The 25,812-nt window shown below is 34.7% G+C and overlaps 1 protein-coding gene across 3 annotated transcripts in view; it reads left to right on the top strand.

Moving 5' to 3' along the window:
• The window catches only part of ZFPM2 (zinc finger protein, FOG family member 2), a 305,329-nt gene that overhangs the window by 51,826 nt on the left and 227,691 nt on the right, over positions 1 to 25,812 (top strand). For 2 of the 3 annotated variants that reach the window (XM_012572069.5, XM_072924913.1), the window contains exon 2: positions 20,748 to 20,849. In XM_012572069.5, the coding sequence (XP_012427523.4) occupies positions 20,748 to 20,849 (102 nt within the window). Of the gene's footprint in view, positions 1 to 5,209; positions 5,369 to 20,747; positions 20,850 to 25,812 lie in introns of all 3 variants that reach the window. The other variant, XM_002200311.6, reaches the window with a different exon arrangement.

Consider the following 25,812-nt stretch of genomic DNA (forward strand, 5'->3'; position numbering starts at 1 on the left):
ATGAATTTGACTATGAGAAATTATTACAGAACTTACCCAGTTTAGTGTTATTGAATTTCAATTATTTCATTACAGTTATAGTACCATAAAACTGGAGTCAAGCACTGATGTATCAGGAATAATGTGCTCAAAAGGTTCGATGCTCAAATTTGTGTTAAGAGGAGTGTTTATTGTAGCAAAAGTGTCCTTTGTTAAGTGAGTGTAAATCCTTTTCTGATGGTTTATTCTCACACTCTTACGTGTTATTAAAATTATTGCAGTGCTGGTTTTGTTTTGTTAAATGTGGCCTGTTCTTTTAAGTGCTGAGGTAGCATCTGTTACTCACTGTGTTGGGATTGCCCCTTAGCTAGCTATCTTTGTATGCTGGCATGTGTATATTTGCACTTACATTACAGTATATGATATTTTAGGAATATTTATTTATTTAATATTTAATAATAGTGCTAAAAAATATGTCCTTGAGTGCCTGTAAATCAGGTACAAATTAGGGAGCACAGCTCAGATTTCCACACTGTGCTGGCAAGTGGCCTCAATCAGAAGTAATTTTCTCCTTGAAGGCACATGCAGTTCACTCGTCGGCCTCTCCTCAGTGGATACTGTTATTTGTATCAAATTATATGTGGTGGTTTCTCAAAGTGGACTACTGTGTCCAGTAAGCCATACAGATTTCTACCACATTGACTATTTCGTTGCTGTCACTAGTTGTAATGTTTTCTACTATGTCTTGTTTACCTCTGCTGTTTGCAAAAAGAGTTGAGATTTGTGTTCATATCAATAAATATTCATTAATTGGCGTAAGTACCAAGTGAGTAAGTAATACTTAACCCCTCTAAATCCTCTGTTGTGTACAACATGATTAGTTGCTCATTTTGTAAAGAAAAGGTTTATTTCAGGGTTTCATGCAAAATACAGAATGAGTTAATAGAAACTTAATTTGCCTCAAATTAAAGTATGCTCCTTTAAGATTAGAAATTGAGGTTTTACTAGTCTGATTGGGAATTCTTAACTATTCATCATTACCTAGCTAATCTGAAGCATTTCAGAATCACCTCTCTTTATATTGCATCACATTCTTTTACAAACTGCTAATAGAAAAATAATTGCCGAAATGAGAAGACAAACATCTAGACTATCTCTGGAATTAACTATTCATCTAAATTCTTAAACTGCTTAATTTTGGAATTTTACTGCTTTAATTATTTAGGAGTCTAATAATATCTCAGAGCTGTTTGTTGTCAGATCACTGTGACACTCAGATGAATTTCAGTAGTAGCAATTTTTGAATTTTCATTGCTCTGTCATTATGGCTTCTGCCTTTAGACTCACACTTAATCAGCAGTTATTGAAAAGGATTTTTCAGCAGAACAGGATGAGACCTTACCCCTGGTCCAGCTGAAATAAAAGTAGACACAGTAAATGTTTTGCCACAAGTACTTAATAACATTATTAGTTTAAGTAATGGGAGTAATACTATTAAATTAAATAAACAATTTTAAAGAAATGCAAAAGGTAAAGCATGGTACTACAGTAGCTGTATAGCCTGTATTTGGACTGTTGAAGGTAATATATCAACATAATAACAACTGGGGAAGAAAATCTCTATCACAGAAAATGGTTGAAAGAAACTCTGTTGTTTTAAAACACAATATTTTTTTTTCTATATGCCCCAGTAGTTTTAAGTATTTTAAATCAGGTAAAAAGTTGCAGTAGCTTTGTTGCAGGTTGTTCCCTAGATAGTCAGTCTTGATAACTTACCTATAAGTCTTTAAACCAGATAAATTCTTAGTTCTCTAGCTGATGTAATTTATTGGTATCAGCTAGAGGTTTTTGCAGGCACCAAAATGACCAAATGTAAGGCAATTGTAAGCAAATGTAAGCAAATGTAAGCCTGCATAGTTAATGTTTTTGCATTTGTCAAGAATATTTATTTCTGTACACTCTTTATGGTGAGATTCTAAAAATGCATTTTTATTTATGTCTGTTAATGTGTAAGTAATTAGATAAAGTAGTCAAGAATAGAGAATTTACTCGATTTATATTTCCTCTTAATGGCTTTGGATTTTAGTTTTTTCTTGAACCCACTGTATGTTTGAGTGATAATTAAAAATGTCCACAGAAATAATCAATTTTGAGTTCCCATGAAACTAGCAACTGAGAAATACTTAATTTTGATCTTGTTCTTGGGAGTTTGTCTTATTCATGTTGTACAATGCCTTACTCTTCAGTTAAGTTATCACTTACAATTTACCAGCTCTGATCATGAACTGAATGTATTTTGACATTTAGAAAATGAAAGACAGCTCAGCATGCGTAAGACAGAATTTGTCCCAAAGAACAGGTTGTAGATGGGTGAATTAGACAAGGCAACAGCTGCCTGAAACCTAGAAAAATATTTATGCATGGATCCTCTAACTTCAGTGATTGTAATTGCTGGTGTTTGGGGCACAGGCTTTGATGCCAGCCCCCGTTAGGTAAAGCTCTGGTGTGTGCCCGTATGCGCCTGGATGAACTTTGCTGGGTTACGTACGTGGGCTACACGTGCAAGGCAAAGCCTGGCGTAGATGCATGCACACCTCTGATCTTCTTGGGATGTGACAACATGTACATTTATGTTTGCAAATTCTTGTACATGTAACCTTGGGAAATATTACGTACCTGTTTGTACATAGGATATATCTATTAGTAGCATTAGTCAGTATTTTTTCTAGTCTAAGATTGATTTGGAAAATAAAGTCTCGGCCCACAAAATGACTGGGGTTTGAACCAGTGCTGTGGAGCTGGTGTGTAGATTGTGTTTCTTCCCCTTTCTTGGAAAGAGTGTCAATGGAAATTGTAAGGTGTGTTTCCATGACTGCTGCAAATGAAAGCATAGCAACTGCATTTCTGTTCTTTTTTCTAATTAACATACAGTGATGATTAGCTTGCTGATTACGTATTGGGTACCTGATCAAACAAACTGGTTTAACATCTAGAAGTAGACCTAAATGTCATGCATACATGCCAATTGGATTACTTGCAGGTAAATTGCTTTTGCAATTTATTTTGTATTTTGTAAGACACATTGTGAAAGTCAATAACAAAGAGCTAGTCATTCAGCAAGAAATTGACTTTCACTGAAGATGTTGGTGGAAGTTTAAATTTTTTCCTCAGATTTAAAATACTTGGAAAATTTATTAGGCTTATAGCTGCACTTGAAATGAAGCAAAATATGGTATTAATTTTTATATGTGGCAAAAACTTACATTTCCCTAAAACAGCATATTTTTTCCAGTTTATTTATCCAGGCATTACTAGGAATACACACCAGTAAATGGCTCTACAGACAATGTCACGTATTAATAATAAAATGAAATTTGAATATTATTTCTGATAATTTTTGCAGAACCCATTGTGCTTTCATTTCATGAACCAGGACACACATAAGGTGCCTGGAGTGCCCATGTTCAGCTGCAGTGCACTGCTCCAGCGTGTGCTTGTGCTTTGTTCTCTGTTCTGTACAGTGCCATAGCCACTCTTCATTCCCTCTGCATATGCAGTTGCTGGATTTTTTCCCAGCATGGCTGGAAGGTGCAATTAACAGTAATGGATACTTTGATAGGGAGAATCTTTATTTCTTCAGCCATAATAATAGCCCCTTATTTTAGGAGCTATATTGTTGAATGACAGCTACTGTTGGTGAGTATATGTCTACGAAAGTGGGCTCATTTGGTCAGATTCTCGGCTGGCACAGAGAGTCATATTTCCATGAAAGATAGTAAGCTGTATTAATTTATGGAATCCCAGCTGGGAATCTCAATCAATTTCAATAAAAAGTAACCATCATATTCCTCTGAAACAAGAATTACACAACCTAGCTTAAAGTGAATTTTGCTGTTTTAATCAATGTAGGTAGTCACCGGTTCGTAATAAATTACATAAAATTAGAGTGTAGTCAATATTTGATTTCTTTAAAAATTTATTCCTTCATTTTCATTGAACACAACAGAATCATTTATGTATTGTATCCCAGCGTGATAGATTGTATAGGAATAGTGTATTTAATACCGTAAAACTATCATATAAATACAAATCACATTTTTTTTCATTAGCTAGCTCGCTTTCATTTTGAAGAAGAAATACTCAGTCAATTATAAATGAGGCTATGCTTTCATTGGAGAGTGAACTATGTAATTTTTTTCAAGCCTCAACCATGTATAATGAAATCTCTCTTTTGAAATCCAGTCTTAAGATGGATTTTGAAACATACTGACATTTAATAAAATCTTCGTTAAATTAAAATATGTTCAGTTATTTCAAATCTCTATTTAAATCTAGGGTGAAATTCTACATCCTGCACAAGAGATGTCTTCAGCAAATAGTTACTATTAACCAATAATTTTGATGTGTGTGTCTCTAAGAAGGATTTTAATTTTTGAATATATTCTAATTGGTAACCTTGGAATTATGTGTAATAATCTGTCTGGTGCTGTCTCTTTGAGAGGATCTGTGGCAGTAGGTAACTAAAAGAAAATTAAGGACTTCAGACTACCATTTCAAATTCAAACTCATGCCCTGTTTCTGTAACTAGTTGATATTTTTGTAGTCCTGGGTTGGCAGTTTACCAGGACATTTGTTTGGCCTCTGTGAAATGAATAAATAGTCTCTTGAGTCCTGTCCATTGACTGGGAATCTGTTAAAGAGTCTGGCATGAATGACCATGGATACTATTAGGGGCTGGTTGAAGGAAAATAGCAGAATAAGCTGAAGTTTGTGCTGTCAAAAACTTTGTAGTATTTTACTGTTGTCAGTACTTTTATTTTGATTAACAAAGCTTGTAAAGGAACATTTTAAGTACTGTAATTTAGCATCAAAAACAATCATTTACAAACAGCTCTTCACTGTTTATGTCATTTTACAAATACAGCTTTGATTTCAGCTGTTAAAACTGTCTGTGTTTAATACTAGAACCAAATGAATAATAAAAAACCCCATGTGTGAGTATTATTAATACATATAATGACACTTTGCATATTCTGATTTGAAGTAATCAGGAAAAGTCACTTTCAATTTCAATTTCCATAAAAAGATATTTGTCCAATTCTAATAAGTGCTGAACACAGCTGTGAAAGGAAAAACTAGCTAAAGAATGCCAGTTAAAAGTTCACTAAGATTTTTTTTCAAATTGTCCTGTTAGATGGTTTTGCCACAGTGTCCCTGATTCTTTTTTAAGGGCCCCTTGAAGATGCCACTGAGGATGAAGAAGATGAGTGCCTGTCTGAGGAAAATGATACTGTCTCAAAAGAAGACTTTCCATTGGAGGAAAGCTTTTCTGCAGAGTTTGAGCCTGAAAATCTGAGCTGTGAAGAAGTGGAATACTTTTGTAATAAAGGTAATAATTGTAGCCAACCTGTTGAGAGAATACTGGCCAAACTTTGTCCAATTGATCAAAGAGATTTCTTGGGTTTAAACATACAAAAAGCCCTATTAATGGTACCTTAAAAACAGGAAAAAGAGTCACTTGGGAAATTAAGTCTGGTAAGGAATAAATATTTAAGTATGTTGAGCGACACTTTTCAGGGACATGAATCTTCTTGCCTTAGTGTTTTCCTCCAAGTGTTATTTTCTACATATTTAACTGTAGAGAATAGGCCCCAGAAGTCAATTATTATCAGATCTGAAGCTAGCAATGCAGCATGTCTGTTCATTGCTTCTTTACCTAGGAAACATTGCTAGGAAAACAGATTGTGTCTGTAGATTCAAGGATTAAAATAGAGCTTATTGTAGAATTTATTATGCACAGTAGAAAACTAGTGTTTTGTGAAAGGATAACTTTTGAAGTTGCAAATACCTTTTTGGTGCACTTGCTACTTGCGAATTATTGAAAATTGAGGTGTTTTAGCATAAGACACACCAATTCATTCTTACCACTTCCCAGTCAGCTGGCAGAAAAACACACTGTTGTTATTTAGAACATTGCATTGACCTTCTTCCTGCCAGATATCCACTTGTTTGTTTTATTATTTGTCTTCTGCAGGTAAGGATGCCTATCAAATAGCTGAAGTTGTTGTCATGGTGTTCTTCTGTTAGTCCACAAATCCCTCGGGCATTTGGATGTCGATGGTTTTTCTGTCTTTCTGTTCTTTCCCAGATATTGGCATACATTTTCTCATGATAATTTGATATGCTTCTGGTTTGGTATTATTTTCATCTGTCTTGGACAAAGTCAAATAAATGCATTTGACAAGTCAAGTGCTCTGACTGCAGAATATCAGTCCTTCCTAGAGAGTCTTCAGTCATTAGTGGCAAAGGCATTACTATGTATTCTCTATATATCCTCTATGCAGCTTCTACAGGTTCTTGATATTTAGTAAGTCACCCTAAGAGATCAAAACAGTCTAATCAATACTTTGAAGTTCAGCTGCTACAAATCTTACTGTGAGGAGAGACCAGATTATGAATTTATTACTATTACAACTGTAATGTGAACAAGTACCAGAATTACTTTGTGTTCAGTGGTTCACATGCCTTTCAGACACCATTTTCCTTAGCTGGAAAAAAGTACTCCTCCTGTTATTGGCAGTACTAAGTAAATATTTAAACCACTATTTGCATAATTGTTACGCTGGTGTCACTTGAATTCCTCCTGTCAGCAGTGGAATACTATGTCCCACTATTAGTTCATATCATATCAGTTTCATTTAGTTACTTCTCTGTACTTCTTACTGCATTTCTAGGGCCCACCAATGGAAAATACTATGGTTCTAGGTGAAACCAAGAAACAAAATTTTCTTTTTTTTTAAATAGCAATCAAAATTGCAAATTTACATTGAATTTAAATTTATCTTGGATCTTCCCTTTAAATAAACACCTCTTTTAGGAAAATCACTGAATCACTATATTAAAGAAGATCAGGCATCAAATGGGAATACATTTAAATCTGAATCTTGGTTATATGTTTTATTAAAGACATCTGCTGATTCTTCAGGCTAAATACCTTCTCACTTCCCAGCAGTTTGTCTGTTGAAGTTATAAAAGAATCTTAGGTCTCTTCAGTGGAACTACTGCAGAAGAGTTGAAAAGAAGATTTCTAAAGATCAAGGGGCACATAAAATTTCTAATCTACCTCCAGCTGAGGCAGTGTGAAAAAAAGTCCCACTTGGAAGAAAATTTGGAATCCCCCTGGAAAAGTATGGAATGGGAGACTGGAACTGTGCTGGGATTTTGTTAATGTCTCAACTTCTGTTGAATGTCCTACTTCTTCAGGGTCACATCTTAAGTGTAACATGAGGCTGCGTGAGTTTTTTCTGAAGATAAACCCTAAGAAGACAAAACTAATCAGGAATGCAAATAAATTTCTTTTGTGTTCTTTTCTTAGTGGAAGAGTTTGTGACTATTATATAGTAAATACTAAATTTAGATTAATTCTTGGGTTTTTTTCATGAATCTGTTAAGAATTCCTAGCCTTTTGTTTTTCTTTGTAGTGCTTCAGTATTGAAATTAAAAGATAGTATGAAAAATAAACTTTTCTTTTTTATAGAAATAATTTTTAACATCATCAATAAAAAGCCATTATGAAAATGAAAAAGAATGAAAATTGGATGTGTACCAAATAGGTTAGAGAACAAATAAAGGCAGTCTAATTTCTATTTTGAGGGTCTGATTTTTGATTTCTCTTCTACTCTTTGATAGTATTGCAACATGTAAATGACAAATATTTCCAAATAAGGGAAAAGTGAGTGTAGATCGGTGTTTTCTCATACATCAGGTTTCCTTTTCCCAGAAATATGTCAGAACTGGCATGGGAATCCATTATGCTATCTCTGAATTCTTCCCTTGCTAGCATGGACCATTAATGGTTTTAGAATTGAAAGGTGTTTTCTTGGATATAAATTTTATCTGTCCTGTCTCCCTATTTCCCTCCCCTGGGGTTTCTTCCCAGCTGACCCAGAACAAGAGGACAAATGAGTAGCGGGGCTTCCTGCAAGAATCAAGAGGCATGGGGAACAAGTGACACAGCTGTTGGGGAGGAGGTGTTTGTGAGGCTTCATCCATGGTATGTTTTTTATACTTACCCAGCTCTGTAAATTCAAGTACCACCTAAAACCAGGGGCTTTTTGCTATACAAACTAGGTACTGAAGGCAAAAATTTACTGAAGTTACAATTCATTTTGAGGAATTAGAATGGAGGACTTACAGGTTCACAACTTGGTAACTTTGGCTTCTTGAAGAGATTTTCCTGTCAAACTGTGCCTGATAGTATTATGAGAGAGAGCAGCCCCTTACTGTCTAAATTTCAAACAGGAACTTTATCAAGCCATACTTTTCCTATTTTATTTGGGTTTGTGAGATAGATGCAGCAGAATAGCTGCCAGAATTAGAAGGTGAAGGTGAAAACCTCTGCAAAGTGTGAAGCAAATTAATCACATTGATTGAGCTACATGTCATTTTACAGCTTCTCGGTTTCCAAAATTTTGACTCTCCGTTATTATTTTTTCATTCTCCTTTTGCTTGCTAATGGCTTTTACAACAAGGACTCTGGAAAATTCCTCCTCTCCCATGCTTCTGCAGAGCCACAAAATTAACTTTACTTCATGTGAATATTTATTCCTATGTGGTCTTCATTTACACTCAAATGTGAAGAAGTGAACAATGGTTTAAGCATGTAAATATCCAAAACTGAAATGGAAATTACCAACCTACTATTTGTCAGGGATTGCTTTAAGCTTCCAACTCTGTTTATTTAACCTTTTGGATGAAGAGCTTCATAACTGATGGTAGTTAAGTTTGATTTGTTTGCATTTTTGACAGTGAGATTAGGAGAAAGAGAGTATTTTGGAAACAGGATAATAGTATTCTACTACAAATCTGCCCTGATCTCTATATTTGAAGTAGAAACAAAAAACTTTATAGAAGGTAGCCTTGATGACAGTGTATTACATTTTGTCAGTTTGAAAATAGCCTTTGAAAATTGCTGTTTGTATTTAGTTACTACAAATTGCTGTACTACCAATAAAGGGAGTATCTGATGATGGTGTTCACACAAAGGCTTTATTAGCCCGGAATCTCCCTTGCTGAATATTTTTTTAAACAGGGGGCATCTGGAATCATAGTCTATATCAGATTAAGATTAACTCAGATGAAATTCAGATGTAGAAAATTTATTACTTAAATGTCAGTATTTCAACAGTCTGTGCAAGGAGAAGGTAGCCTTTCTCCCTTGCAGAACAGATATAGGCTGGATTTGGAAGCTAGGAGATAGGACACAAAGATTAAATTTTGTCTACTGTAGGTTGGAATAAGAAGATAGGGTAATGTTAAAAGAGGTGAGACGTGTGATAGGGCTAATAATTGCAGAAGCACAGATAGAAGGAGTGGAAAAACAACAGAACAATACAAAGGCCAAGTTGAAGGTGATGGGGTGAAAATAAAAGTTCTAAATCAAGATTATTTGTGAGCTGAAGTAGTTTATAGTTGATTGTCTAGTCTCTGATTACTGGCATCCTGTCTAGATATCGTCAGGAAAAATAAAAAAAAAGTTCTTCTCTGTTACTTAAAAAGTTTGCTATGCTCATATGGAGTCATCTTTTACTCTCTGCGAACAGGCAGGAGAATAGGAGATTATATGACTTGATAGTAGTGGTAACCAGCTAAACAAATCCTTGTGACCTTCCTAGCAGAAGTGTTCAATGAGGGTTTAACTTTCAAAGGAAAATTATCTTAAGCAATAAAAGAGATCACTTGAGATTAGTAGATCGTTAAGTAGCTGTGTTCACAGAAGGAAAGAGGCAATAGAGAAGAAAATGGAGGACGTTTATAATCAAAAGAGTAAATGTTGGACTGTTTCCAGAAGAAGGAGGCAAATTAAGGAATGTTCATATCTGATAATTAGTGAAAGAAGGCAGGTTCATTTCTTGCTGCTGGCCAAGACAGTTGAGTCAAATGCTCCTGTTCATTGCTTGTAGTATGACTATTGCTCTTGTTCCTCGTGTTACAGGTTTTCTATGGTTACTTCATCACAAGGCAACATTGGCACCAGCCCTCAGTGGAAGGACATTCAGAGGCCTTAAAACTCCTGGTGGCAGATGGGAAAGCAAATGGGTTCTGCTCCCCAGTGCTGACTGTGCTTCAGCTGGTGACATAGGGTGATAGGGAGGATACATGAGGTGGGATGGAGAGTGGTTCAGGATGCAATGATTTTATGGTCTGTAGCATACACTACTATTTATGTCTGCAGCCATATGTGTTTGTTGAGTGGATTGGGCTCCTGATACATTGGTATCTTTATTTGTGGGGGAGGAGGAAAATGAGGGGAATCCAGTGCAGTCTGAAACTCATATACAGTTCTAAGTCAGCAAGTAGGAAATACAGGGAATATATGGCCTGGATCCTGAGTGTATACCTGGTTCTATATTCTCATATTCTTCTTGGGCAGGAACAGATGAGTTCCAAACCTGAACTAAGTTTTCTGTTCATGTACATATAATCATGCTCATGTACATTGTTACTAGCCTGCCAGACCAGCTTGGGACTGGAATGTTTTATATTAAACCATGTGACCTGGTTGTGCAGGCAGGCCTGTGATTCAGAGAAACAGCTGCAGTGTGAGTCCTCATACAAGAAAGCATACACAAAGCGAAGTTTGTCTGTGTATTAATCTATCCCTTCATACTTCATCTGCAAAGCTATCATGCTACCATCTATAATAACACCCTGAAAATGATTTCCATGTGTCCTTTTTTTTCTCTGCAGTATGACTTTGTGTCTGTGTGTATGTCTGTGTGCAACTGTGTAAATATTCCTTGCTTCTTTCATGTTACGCATGTAGTAACTAGCAATGTGCTTGGATTTTCTGCTTCTGGATCAAACAGTAGATTTCGGCTTTCTTTTCTTTTTTTCTCCCCATTTTTTAAATCAGGAACATTTTAATAATTTTTTTTTTCTTTTTCAGTAATGGATTTCGTGACAAATTTCTACCACTTTTGCTATAGCACAAGTAGGATCAGCAGGAGGCAGCTATACCATAATCACTTTGAGCTCAATAAGGAGATCTTTACAGGCAACTTTGTTCTTATTTCTTAACGGGATTAAGAAGCTCAGCTCTTTAAATTCTTGCATATAACACTGACATTTCGAGGGTGTGTTTGGACCAAGGAGTTCAAAGAGAAGGAATAAAAAAGCAAAGCCAATATGACTTTGTTTTTTACCTTGCTGCAGGAGCAGTTTGTGCAAATCGCCTATAAGCTTATTGACCTGAATCTTTGACTCCTTGTTTTCTCTGGATTTGGCTGGAGTGTAGACACTGATAGAGCACTGATAGAGGTGATTGCACAGCCCTCGGCTTTGCTTGGCACCAGACACCACCCCCCCGCCCGTGCCTGACATTATCTTTCCCTGGCAATATTTCTGTTCTGCTGCAGCTTATTCCTTTAAATTTTTTAGATTATTTTTATTAATTGTATTTTATTTATGTAGAGCTGCTGACTAAATGAAGGATACATTCATTCTTTTTGGCAATCAGAGACAGAAGAGGGCTTGTATCTATTTTCATGTCCTAGGATAACTAGAATATGCATAAGAATTCACAGCACTACTCCTTCCAAGAATGCAATAGTTACCTCTTACTGACTTGTCTGCATATTTGTGACACTGTTGGATTCTCATATTCCCCAGAGTAAGGGTTTCTTTATGTTTATCTGTATCACATTCAGCTGAAACAACTTTAGAAGATGAGGCCAGAGGATCTCTTCACTTTCTACAGGTACCTGACAGGAGGCTGTAGTGAGGTGTGGTTCAGCCTTTTCTGCCATGCCTGCAGTGAGAGGATGAGAGAAAATGGACTTAAACTGAGACAGGGGAGATTCAGATTAAGATTAGATGTTAGAAAAACATTTTTCACTGCTAGGCATGAGGGTGGTGAGGCACTGGAATGGGTTGCCCAGGGAGATGGTGGAGTCACCACCCCTGGAAGTGTTGAAGAGGTGTCTGGATCTGGCTCTGGCTGATGGGGTTTAGGGGGTGCAGTGACAGTGCTGGGAGGACAGCTGGACCTGATGATCTTAAAGGTCCCTTCCAGCCCTGACAATTCTATGATTCTGATCTTCCATACTTTTTGTCAGATGCTGAATATGGACAAAGAAAAAAAGGGGCTTCTCTGATAACAGCCTTTGAACAAGGCTAAGTCAGAATTAGATTGGATCCTAGCAGGGTGAAAGGGAATCTTTTTCATCTGAACATTAGCACTTGCCTTGTGCTTTACCTCTTATGGTTTCTCATTCTTCCCTGCTACCGCAGCTCAGAGGACCACCTGTTTTCTTTCTAGAAAGAAAAAGAGATCTCTGAAAAGATTGAAGTGATTTTTTTTTTCACTATTCACTAGAGAGCATGTAAGGGCTTCCAAAACCAAAGTACAAGCTTTTCTATTCTGTACTTTTTTATTTACTGCTAACCCATATTTAAACCTGTCAGGCCATATTTTCAGTCCCACTTAAACCTATGTAGGTATTAGCATCAACTTTAGTTGGATAAAAATTTGACCTAAGTTAAACAAGTAAACCCTTCTTCTAATCAAGACATTGAATACTTTGTCATGAAGCAGAAAATTGTATCTCAAGAAGAAACTAGAAAGCTACTTTTCAAGAAATAAATACATAGATCCAAATAGAAAACATTATTTTAACTGAACAGAATTAAAAAGTGCAAGGAACACTTAAACAGCTTACTCAACTTTAAGCAGTTTATCAAAGCAACTCCAGACTTTTCAGTCAGCACATTTTGGTTTTCTTAAGAACAATGAAATTCTGAATTCTATCTCAGCTAGGGATGTAATTCACGAAGGGATTATTTGGTTACAACAAGTAGTGTAATGTCCTCTTTCTATAAAGTCACAAAACTTGAACTTGTATTGACTTAAATTTGAGGTCAAATTTGACAGAATATGAATTGCAAATTAATAAGGGTAATCTTCTTTAAAACATAGGATGCACAAATGACAAATTTCACCACATGTTCTTAGTTCAGGTGTACTGTATATCTGTTTCTAATTTTATTTATAATGAAGGTCCATTTTGTCGCTTTCTTGTCTTACTTGGTGGCCCTGACACAAAAATTTTGAATATGTTTGAAGAATTCTAAAACATGACTGAAAAAATTCTTGTCAACCCAGGCCCAAAAAGCAGACTCACTCACAGGTTGTGCACTATATGGGTATATTTGCAGTAATTTAACTCTGTAAAAATAAATAAAGCAAATACTGCAATTATGTCATCATTGGATAAATATTGATAAGACAAATATTATTGCTGAAAAGACAAAATGAAGCACAAATTTTTTTGACTGCTAAGTATTTTTTTTTGGGTTTTACTCACAGAAGCCTAGGCTGGTTTATTATGTGTAATACAACATGTATGTGGGAACACACATGTAGTGATAGAGAATTGGCTACTTTTGATATTGAACCATCTGAAGGGTTGATTATTTCAAATAAAAACATCCATTTGTTTTCAACAAAATAAATTAAGATTTCACTGTGTAGGAACAGGTGCCTATTGCTACTATTTATCTAGTCATGTGTGGAAGTCACATAAAAACTGGATTCATATATGATAATTATTCCAGCTGCAAAGTAAAAAATGAGGTGTTCTTGGTTGGATGAAGAATTGCAGGAGATTGAATATTTCTGCAGTAGGGATGGAACAGAATTGTTATATAATTAAATTGAAATGCGAACATGTAGAAGAGCCTTCAAACTTAGAATTTGAAACTTGTTAGAATTTCTCTGCTGTTCTGCTGCAGGCTGGTTTAGAATCTCATAGATTGTTGATTTCCATTGAAATAATTTTTTGAAAATTTTATTAAGCAGCGGTCTTTATTTGTGGCATAGAAATATCTTTTAAAATATGCTTCTGCTGCTTTTCTAATCAAGTGCTTAGAGCTATGTAGCTTGAACCCCAAGCTAGTACTTGCATATGTCTAATAGAGTTCTTGTATTTGAAGTTTTAATGAGGAAAGATTGAAAAGATGCGAGACTTTTTTTTGCTTTTTTTTTCAATTGATAGAAGCTCTTGAGTAGCCAGTGTATCTGAATGATGCTCATTTGTAGTACAAATGTTTAGAGTTTCTCCCTAAAAATTAGAATATATGTTAAAAATATATATATACACGTATATATATACATATATATTTTTTAATGCATTAATAAAAAGAAAGGACTACAATTTAGGAATGCTTTCACTGTTCTGCAGGAAATACATTTGAATGAGTGATCCTTGTCTTGAAAGGACTTCAAAAGCAAACAGTGGCGATAATGAGAACATATCAAACATGTAGAGAAACTGGAAGGCCAGACTCAGTCTAGATGAATGTGCTGCACAGCAGTGTCTTATCCCAGGAGAAAAGTGCTGTAGCTGAAATGGTTAGAAATAATTGACACTGCTTTTTAACATGATCACTCTGCTGAAATGTAATGTGTCAAGATGTCATTTTATTAAACAAAATGGTGGTTTTAATAGGAACCAAAATAGTTTCATACCACTGTTTTGGAGAGCTAACGGCTTGTGCGTATGTGGGCACTTGCCAACACTTGAATATTCACAGACCGATCCAAAAAATTAGGGAAAGAGACAATGCACTGTTTCTGAGATTTGCTGGACAAATAATTCTAAGAGTGCTTAGGGCAAATGGAAGCATACAGTTATTTCAAATGAGGTTTGTCCCAGGAGAAATTATGATTGTTAATCAGCATGACAGAAAACAATAATTGCTTGCAAAGCAGCAAAATATTAAGGAGATTAATATAATCTAAAATAAAATGCAGCAGATTAACTTGTTCATACTTTCAGGTATGTTACCAAATCAATCTTCTGAGGGCCAGATTTTGCTCATACTTTCTGTATTTGTTGAATAGTGTGTCTCATTTGATTTTTATGGGCTTCACTGAGATTATTTCTGATATGTAACAGATGAATTGATAACAGTCTGGTAGTAATAGCACCAGATTTCTTCCTCTCTGTATCTCTCTGTCTTTGCAAGGCTTGTAGAGTAAACCCATTTGCATGGCACTGTAGGCACTGTAGTTTTTTATCTTATCCTAGTATCATTTGGCAAATATGACAAAGTGTGGAAATATCCCTCCCATATTTTTTAGTATCTTTATTCTCACAGTTCTATTACCATTCCGAAAGCTTATATAATTTTTTTTGCATTATTTTATACCCAGAATGATTTATATGCGCAGAAACCTGCATTGCCACTACAATTATAGTTAAATATATACACAGAATACTTTAAAAAGAGATAATCCACAAGAAGGTTAGTTAAGACCTATTAGATGTCATTGGTATTCTCAATAGTGTGTGCTGCTAAAAATTATATTATATTGAATGAATTAAGTATTTGTATTTTAAGTTGTATATGGTTTATTTCAAAGTTACTGAGTGTGACTTTTGAAGAGAGGTCCCTGGCAACAACCCTCAGTTTACATTGTGTTTCTTAGGATTCAAGAGCAGGATTATCAGTGTGTGTAAGCTCTGTTACTAGTTGCAGGCATTGAGATAAAACAAATAACAAAGGGCCATTTTTGATTGCTGATCTATAGTTTCTGAAGCTCTGGCATCTAGTTCATAAGTATAGCCTCAGAATCCTTGTTTGGTTGGATCTAGAATTACGCCACTGTAGAGTGTGGCAGAAAGCAGCAGGCCTCCTCCCCCTTCACAGCCAGTCACACTGGTCTGTCACCATCCATGAGGTTATGTCAAATGAAAGTCTACAGTGAGTGACTCCCAAGTCTTTGCACTGTGTCTATTTTCTCTTTTGGCAACACAGAGTGCTACAGGCTTTGCAGCAATTTATTTCTGAACTGATTTATTATAATTGAGAAGTGATGTTTCACTCTGAACAGCTGTATGAGGATGTTAACAATTTAAGTTTATATTTATGCTGCCAGGAAGAGGGAAAACAAACTGAATTTAAAACTTGTATTGTTCTCTCACTCTAATAGAAGCTGCTGTGTGCTTTTGTGACTGGTACAGTCCTTCACCCAAAGCTATTTTGTCGGATGATAAAACCATGAGTGTATGAAGCTTGCACATTTTTCATCTCTTTTATGACCTTATCTTTTGTGAGCGGCTCCTGTGAAGGTATCCTAACTATAGGAAGCACCTGGTAAACATACATGATATCTGTGCCATGATAAGCAGCTGCAAACAAGAAAGTAGATCTGTCAGTTCTGAACTGTTCATTGTTAAAAATACTTTATTGATTTAGCTGATTGCAAAATACATTATAGAGTGCCTAACAGCTGCTATAACCTTCCTAGTCAAGAAAGTTCAATAGTTATATTGTAAGAGGCTTCTGTAAGAGCCTAATACTGATAGGAACAACATGGATTAAAACAGCAGGATTGAGAAGAACTGCTAACCCATGTGCTTCTATAAAATACCACAACTACTTGTGGTACAAGCTGATTAAGTACAAATTGGGAAGTCTTTAATTTGTTAAAAAGATTAAAATGAAATTACTTGTTAATATTCAAGTCTCTCTTTTCCTACTTGTCAGCGTTGTCAGAGAAGTTGGAGTTGTCTCTCTCATGCTTTTGGTAATATGTCTCTTTTACAGTCTTCAGATTACCTGATCAGCTTTACCACCTTGAATTACAGTGAATTGTCTGTTAGATAAACAATAATAAGGGTGTTTAAACCACTAAAAATACTTGAACTGTTTTTGAATGCTGTCAAGATGAAGGTCAAGATGAAAATTCTATCCACATTACATATTGAAGTTATTTGAATAAGACTTTTTTTTTTTTCCTCTTAGTTAAGCAGTATTTTGTGTATTCAGCATTTCAGCATAAGTCAGAGATCTGTTTCCCCCAACTTTAGCTGACTAAAGATAGGTTCCTAGTCTAAGCTGTGTGTTTAAGAGGATGATTCATTTAAAGTCTCTCAGACACCAAGAGGGGTCTCATATCTCAGGCATCCTAGAATAGGATAAATCACTCAGGAGGTTTCTTTCTTCCCTGCCTATAGGAGTGTCTACATAAGTAGTCTGGACTAGCTTAACTTTCAGGCATCTAAGGTTAGAGGTGATGAGTTCTGCCAAAAGCGTAACTTAAATACCAAGTATAGAGAAGTAGTGGAAATTCCAGTAGATTTACTTGACTCATGACTGAACATAGTTTATGGTATTATATGTTGCTTACTCATAAAATAATTTTTTCATGCAATAGTCATTTAAAGGACAGCATTCACCTAGCAGGCTTGGTTGCTAAGAAGCAACTGCTTAAACCTGCTTAAACAGAAGCAGGTTTTGGCTCATTTTAGAGTACTTACACCACTCTTAGGTGTTGATAGGAAAAAGTTATTTATTCTTTCATTTAACTACAAAGTGTAATTGAGCAGCAAAGTAAAAGAAGAGTGTGAGATAACCCAAAATAATGGGATTAGAAAGGAATCAACAAGTTAGTACCAAATGGGTAGCATATATAGGCAAAAAGGATTTGATTGGACTTGATAGAAATAAATAATTAATGTCCTGGATCTAGTTAAATGTCTACACCTGTAAATTGAAGAAAAATGTAATCAGTTGGAAAATAAATATAAGAAACAGTTTTATTGAGAGACTGAAAAGTAGTCAGTGACTGAACAGAAAGAGTAAATGATAGAAAGAAAATAAATTCGGAAAGGAAATAAACTCCTTCGTGCTAAGCAAATGTTAGCTGCTAAAATAGCTTTAAGTATGGGGAAAGAAAAGAAAAAAAGCTTGAGAGATGTGCTTTGTTATCAGCTCTTCTGCTAAGCCTCCTTTTGGGTTTTTAAAGTTGCAGTGTCTCCAGCACCAAATGGATTTCTTGGTTGCACATTTCAATCTGACATTGATGCTCAACTGAGCCTGGGATAGACTTCACTCCCTGGTGGATTTGGAAATTGACAGTAATGTACCATTTGTTGGTTTCAGTAGCAGATTGGAGTAGCTTGAGGGAACAGGAGAATTCAGTGTGGTAATATTTCGGGTGTGTAATGCATGCACTTGGCAATTGGGAATAATAGAAAATATAAATGAAAATAATTGAGAATACTTTTAGATGCAAAGTTTTCCATAATGTAAATTCTATACATTTTATCTACTCTATTTGCACAAGACATGCATCAATTCATTAAAATTTGATTGTGAAAACCATGTAACAATATACTTCATGAAACACTGAAAAAGCAAGTTAATGGAAATTTAAGTCATCAACTAACATACATTTTCAGATTTTTCCTCATCTGCCAGATGCTTAATTACTGTGTACTATAGGTTTTGTACCTTAGCTGTTGTTCTGTCCTTTTACTTTTCAGCCCATACTTTTCACTAAACTTTGTCCTATTTAATGCTAATAGTTTCATTTGTTTATGTTCTGAAATTTGCAATTGTAAATTATGTTGCTGAAATTTACAAGCTAACACCAGGTTGGCATATATTATAGCCTGGAAGAACTTAGTATTTTGAAGGTTCAATTGTCCAATTATCTGTGCTTCTTTTCTGTCTAAAATAATTACTATTTCTAGATTTTGCTGTTATTGTCCTGATTTAGTACACACAGCTCTGTTATATACAGTGGAAGAAAAACATTTGCATTCTATGCAAAGAACATTCTAAGAACTGTCTGTGTTGATTATACATCTTAAGTTAGGAAACAAGAATTACCCTTGCTGTGAATTGCTTTCCAAAATTTTCAAGAAAACTGGTGTTGATCATGCCAGGTCTGAACTGAGGAAAAACTTCTTTTGTATCTCCATTGAAAGACAAATATTTGCTGCTTTAAGTTGTTATGAATATAGAAAAATCAAGGTAAAGTTGTCTAATAGGTTCTTCAGTCTACCCAAAGAAAGCAGAGGTATGATTACTACAAAGTAGCTATACAAATGCTAATTCAAAATAGGCTAGTTGCTTACAAGCAAGTAATTGCTAAAACTCCTTAGCAGAAGCTTGATCGCTTTTTCAGCAAATCAGTATATTTATGACTTTCTTCTGATAGATAACTTCAGATTGAACTGAAGCGTGTGAACTTCAAATGGCTGGCTACCATTATACCGTCAATTTAACACAAAAAATATACTAGATGTTTGTGTTATATTCATATTTTATTTTACGCACTAAAAGTGCATATGAATATTCTGGACTATGTTTTTAGTACCATAAGTTCACTGAACTATGGTTTTGTAATCAAATTCTGGAGTGATTATAGTATTGTCTTTGTGTGAGTAGTAGTTTGTCAGGCTCTTAGACTTCATATTTGAAAAACTGTGTTTTATGAATGCAAGGAAGAATGTGTTATTACGAAATGTTACATGTGCACATGAAGTTAATACTTTATAGTGTTTGTATATAATCATGTACTTGAAAACTCTGGGTCACAATCTTATCTGGTATAAATATAGCTGCAGCGATAACGTATGGGGATCTGGCATAGTTTGTTGTAATCGCATTTCTTTACCTATGTTGCTAATTAAAGCTTTTGTTATCATGAGTGGGGAAAAAATTCCAAGTTACTGCTTAATTGCTGTGCTTTTTGCTCCTTCTTGGTCTCCTGTTGTTAAATCAACAAAGTGTCTGATTTTGCGCTTTGTAAAATACACAGTATTTGTTTTTCTAGTGCTGTCACTTTTTTGTGGGAGATCATTTTTTAACAAGTGTCCTTCAAGTTTGATAAAAAAAAATAAACCATAATCAGTCCTATTTGACTGAAGTAGTTAATTTGTAGATTTTTTTTTTCTTTCAGTTCTTCTTAGCGTCTTCCCATGAATGAGTTTCTTGGATAGGTTAGTATTTAAAAAAAAAAATCTACAAATGAATAAAAATCCAAACCTGGAGAAACTTTTAGAGATCTCACTCACTGTGTTACTATGGCCAGTGTTTTGTGTTAATACCTGCTCCCCTTGTCTGCAATGTAGTTTTCATAGTGGTTATTTCAAAATATTTTGGCATGGAGCTTGCCTAGTGTATTTGTTTACCTGAAATACCTGCCCTTTCAACAAGCAGTTCTTCAAATAAAAATTAAATGGTCATCTCTAAAAATTTAACCTTATCATAATTTTCTGTGTGTCCTGCATATATGACCTTGTTGTGGGTAGTAACAGAAGGTAGACAGACGTTTTCAGGTACTTCTGGATGGTGAAAATCCAGAAATTCCGCAGAAATGTAGCATTTCTTTAAATAAAACTTGACAGGGAGAAAAGTATGTTAGGGACCTGCTGGTATATTATGACTTTAAGGGCAAATTCCTAAAATGCTGAAATACCATGGATTCGCTTTTCACTAGTTTTGTGAAAAAGCAAAAGTGGACCATATTTTTGTTCTGAGTGCCATTTATTTGCAGCAGAAACATTCAGGTGTCAATTCAAGAAAACCCATAACTGAAAGCTGATGTTCCAGGGGGGTCACAAGCTGATTTCTTTCTCTCCTTTGTACATACAGATTCAGTGACTTTATGTGCTTTGTTTTACAGAATTAGGTACACGTTGTGATCCTGGTTTTTAACCATATGGAGTAAACACTATTTTCCAAGATTTTCTCTCCATGGAACTGGAAGTACTGAATGCTCAGGGCTTCTTTGATTCAGTGGGAACTCACAAATGTTTAACATGTCTAATTTTTTTTTCATTTTCTCTCTGTTTATAGATATGAATAACTTTTCACTTAGGCATGTAAGCAGTTGTTTGGATATTACAGGAACTTTGCTTTAAAGTCACTATTGGAATATATCAATACTGTATTTTTTGATGGTTTTTCAGGCAGTGAAGAAGGCATCCAGGAGGCAGCAGAATCTGATGGTGATGCAAGGTCAGAGAAACCAGGGCAGCTTGCTGTGGAGCCTGAAGATTGGGATGGGCCAGGTAGGGAGAAACAGCTGAAAGCCAAGAGAAATATTTCGAATAAGACTTCAATATTTCATTAAATATTTCATTTAAAAAATTATTTAATTAATTTCCTTAATTTAGTAAATTGTTGTGCTTTGCATTTATTTTTAATGGACTGTCTCTTTTATCATCCTTTGGGTTCCGAGATATTGACAGGTAAGTACTAAGATGACATTCTTGTGTTAAAAAAACTGCTTTTTGTTACACTATTCTGCAAGTTGTTCAACAAAAAATGCCTTATATACTTGTTTGATGTAAAGGAAAATTTTCTTGCTGCTTAGAATTTTAGGATTAAAATTTCTCAGTAAATTATTTTTTCTATGATTGAATTTACAGAAAAGCACTTGTGCTCTGTTTTCTGGGGTCAGAAGACTACGCAGATGCTTTGGTCTCTTCTCAAGCTCCGTGCTTGAGAAGAGCAACATGTTTAGCAACATGTTTAGCTTAACAAATAGTTATGATGTCTACTAACATTTTCAAGGAGCTTTTTTTACCTGTTTGAGCCTGATAGAAATCATTTAACACAACTGGTCATTGGTTTCAGTGGAAAGAGAAATTCAGACTGCAGTCAATGGAGCGTTAGAACTTCACATTAAAACAGTAATTCAAGATAACATTTTCTGCTATGTAAGTGAAGATGGTGCAAGCATAACATTGCTAAGATGTAATGGTAATATGGCAATACTTTCAAGTATCTGTTCAATATAAATATGTAAAACCTCTCTTGTACTGTAAAACTACCTAAGGCAAAGGGGTAAATTGTATTTCTCAATTAGGCAATTCTGCAGTTGAATGCAGTGTTTTCATGGGCATGGACTTGGGAATAGGCCTTAAAAATCCATTATATTGACCATAATTTAATAAAACTGTTGCAAAATGTGGATCTGAAGCCAAACATGCTCTAGCAATAGCTGTATCTCTTATGGAAATTTTCCCTCAAAAGGATGAGCACATCAGAAAAGAGTTCCAGAACCATTCTATCAATAATTTATAATGCAATAATAATATTTCATTAGAAAAATTCCTATATTTCAATCACATTTTCATCCTTGCTTGATTTTGCAAATTACTGTATGCTCTTCATGAAGAGAAGAACAAAACTAATGGCAATTTTCTGAAACTAGTAGCTGGAAAATACAATGCAAACAAAAATGAAGACCTAGTATATCTAATTATTGCGATAACATTTACAATGTTTTTCAAGATAATACACAAAGAACTTGATATTCTATATAAAGCACTAGTGGTGGTATATGAAAACAAGGTTTATTATCATGATATTGTACATGTAAAATAATGCAAAATATATTGTGGATGTAGAAGAATGCCTTTTCTAGCTGCATAGCAGTTTTAAAGGCTGTCAGTATTTACCATATGACTTGTTTTTAATTTAATTATAAATGAAATCTATCTGAAATTTGTAATATTTTGTTGCATGTTTTTGTGTATTTCAGCATAGTTGAATGTGCATTTTGTGGCCTGTTACTGCTTTTTATATGCTACCTTACTCAGAAGTTTCTGAGATCTTTTCTAACACTGTGGAGTAAAAGGAGATCTTTTAATTTTGTTGGGAAAAAATTCAGTTAAACAGTAGGATGAGTGTACTTCTTGTAATATTTATTGACAGCTTTCACATGAGATAAGATGGAAATCAAAGCTGAATGTGGGAAAATTTCTTTTGACTTCTGAAAACTGATGACCACCTGATATAGATGTATCAGCTACTATATTTTATTAAAATATTGGTTCTTTACAAGGGTATAATACATATGAAAAAACGAATGGCTATATACCACATCCCATACTCTACATCACACATGAAATGAAGTTGCTTACTATTGACATAGAAAAAGAAGCAAACAACAGAAGATCATTTTCAACCATACAGTACAAAGATAATGTCTTTAAGGTTTCTGGAGAAAAACAAAACAACAAAACATGAAACATTTTGCTTATTTTTAGAACATATTTTAGTGCAGCACAAACAGAGCCATCAAAAACTTTGATTCAGCGAATTTGCCAACTGTCAGCAGAGGCACAGCCTCAAAGGGCAGATGATGATACATTCTTTGTTATCTGAGCTGCCTCTGGTCTCCTTAGCTTCTCTGGTAAGGAAAGTTCCATCTCTGAGAGCTGGAGCCTCTCAGGATCCAACAACTGTGTTCTGCATGATGCAAGTTGCTGTCAACTGATAATGTGAACTGTGACAACTCAGGAATTCATATAAATATAGAGCCGTTTTGTTATTTTAATATTTTCTGTCTTTTTTTAGCACTAAGGGAACAGAGTGTGACTTTCAGAGCCAGTACTTGTCAGAAACTGAAAAATTAGACTTCTGGCATTAATTAGAGTTTTGTTTGAAAATTTGCATTGTTAAGTGGTTCACACGCATTCTTATGTCTTTATAATTAGAGGATATTTAAAAAAAAATCTAAAGTTAAATGTGCTGTGGCTTCAAAGAATTTCTGCTGAAGCACTATTTCAGATCAGACTCTTGTGACCTTCATTGACCATCATGGAATTTCAGAGATACTGCCTATATGTATAGACACTTAGAGGGTTACCTGAATGTTTATCAGCTACCCTCAGTTTTCACTGTTCTTTTCTTCAATTTTTAAAAATTCCTGTTCAGTGAAACTGCTCTGAAATAATGGAAACTTAAGTCAGTAGACTGTATATGAACACACAGTGAAAGGCCTGATCCTTTCAGGCCAACATCAAAAGCCCAAGGAATAGAAAGTAGGAACAGCAAGACTGGGTTTAAATGCATTTTATGTAAAGAGACTTAATTTTTAAATGTGAAAGGAGAGGTTATTTCATGGTCTTATGTCTGCTGTTTGCCTTGGTACATGGAGTTACATAGGTCTGTAGCTGTGTATTGTTGGGATGTCAGTGCATGTGAGGGCAGTGATCTAAAACAAAACAAACAGAAAGATCTCCTACATAGGTTCTACAGATCATCCATCACATTAGAGAATATGATCATTCTGGTTTCTACTGAATGTATGTTTCACGCTTCCATATCAGAAATTAATTAAAACCTCTGAAAATTTTAGATCCTGAATACCTCAATTAAAATATTGTTAATCCAAATATACGGAAATTATATATACAATGGCATCTTGAAAGAGAAATTTTTTATAGGTTTGAAAATGAATGCTTGTTTCAGTGGTCATGAATGCAGTCATGGATACAAGTTCAGTCCACCCTACTTGTCATTGTAAGAGACAGCAAATATGAACTCCATCAAAAAGGAGAAAAGGTTTGAATTCAGAAGTATGAATTATAACTTGAAAGAGTTTAAGAACAAATTGTAGACTTTCTAAAAGCTATGATAAAAGTGAAGGTAATATTGATATTGCCTAGAAGATAATAAGAAAAAAAACAGAAAAATTCAAGTGAATGTAACCAGTGCTAGGAACTATAAGATAAGGCTAAAAGGGGAAAAAAAAAAGCGGAAAGGGAAAAAAAACCCTAAAAATCTATCAGTAGCTTCATTAATAACAGTAAGATGACATTTTAAAATGTGGTAAGAAAAAAATAATTAGAAAATTGGTATTGATCTATTATAAGTCATGACTCAATTGTTAGAGAGGACAGGTAAAAAGGTAATTATTTCTAGTCTGCTTAAAACATTTGTGCTGGAAAGCCTATTTGACTGTATGTGATGACTTTATTTCTGTACTAGTTAATTTAAGCAGTCTGATGGTTTGAATTTAACTTCTTCAGGAGCTTGATGGCCCAGCTCTAAGGATCGCCTTCAGTTCCGAAAAAGCTTTGACATGATTTCTCAAATGTGTTCAAAACCAGTAAAAGTTGTTGTGGGTGGTGACAGACCTGTCCACATGGCAGTGGTCCCACTGGATATAAGGGGATAAGCACTGTAAGATGCTTTTATTAAGAGGGGGTTAGTAAGAATATTTCTATTTTTTATAGAAAAAAAATGTCCTGTAAAACCAATATAATATGTAATGTAAGCTAAAGTATATTTAGGGTTTTTTTTGCAGTATGTTTTAAATTTTTAAAAATGCTGCATAATGGGTAGATATTGCTATTGGCAGACCTGAGTAACTTGCCATTTTAGCTGCAGAAATATTTTGGTTTCGGAGTAATTAAATATAAAGTTATGATCTTATGAAAAGGTAAATATTTTCATAGAATGGTTACAGTTGTAAAAGACCTGTAGTAGCATCAGAAAGCAGGGTCTCTGAAAAAGTCTTAAGATTCAATGAGCAGGGGTTGAGCCCAAAGAGAGGGTTATGGCTAAAGGGTATGTTTGGCTTCTCAGATTACTTTGCTTGTCTGGTCAGCAGTCTTGCTTGATGCTGAAACAGGGTTCTGTGTCCTGTGGTCACACTTCAAGAATGATGCTAAAGTTTGTAACAGGTTTAGTGAAGAGCCACTAGAAAGTTGAAAAGACTGGTATTATGGAAAAGTCCTCTCCCTATTTATTTTATCAAAGATATATTAAAATTATATTAAAGGACAATCTGATTGCAAGCTACTTTAAATTCAGAGTTAAAATCTGATAACAGTGGGCACCTCTTTCTAGCAAAGTATCAAAGGATTAAATGGATGTTGAAGCTCCAAAGTTTCAGACACAAAGAATGGATTTAAGTGCTTAAAAAGTCATTATTGAAACATTTTATGACAAGTCACTTTTCTGTCATTAGAAATATTTGCATTCAGGATGAGATACTTTCCTAAAGAACATGATCAAGTACTGTGGCAAACACTAAACTTTACAAATTAGATAGATTTCACTAGGGCAGAAATAAAACTGACTGACCATGATAGTTCCTTGTAATTATAACACAATTAATAAATGAGTGTACAATCTAGTGATTTTATAAATATTGTACTATTTGGGTACATTTATAATGAATAAGTACAAGCAGGCCTCATATAAGCTATTTCAAATTTTTATTTCTGCTGTAAT

Source organism: Taeniopygia guttata, chromosome 2, assembly GCF_048771995.1.
Source record: "Taeniopygia guttata chromosome 2, bTaeGut7.mat, whole genome shotgun sequence".
Lineage (NCBI taxonomy): Eukaryota > Metazoa > Chordata > Aves > Passeriformes > Estrildidae > Taeniopygia > Taeniopygia guttata.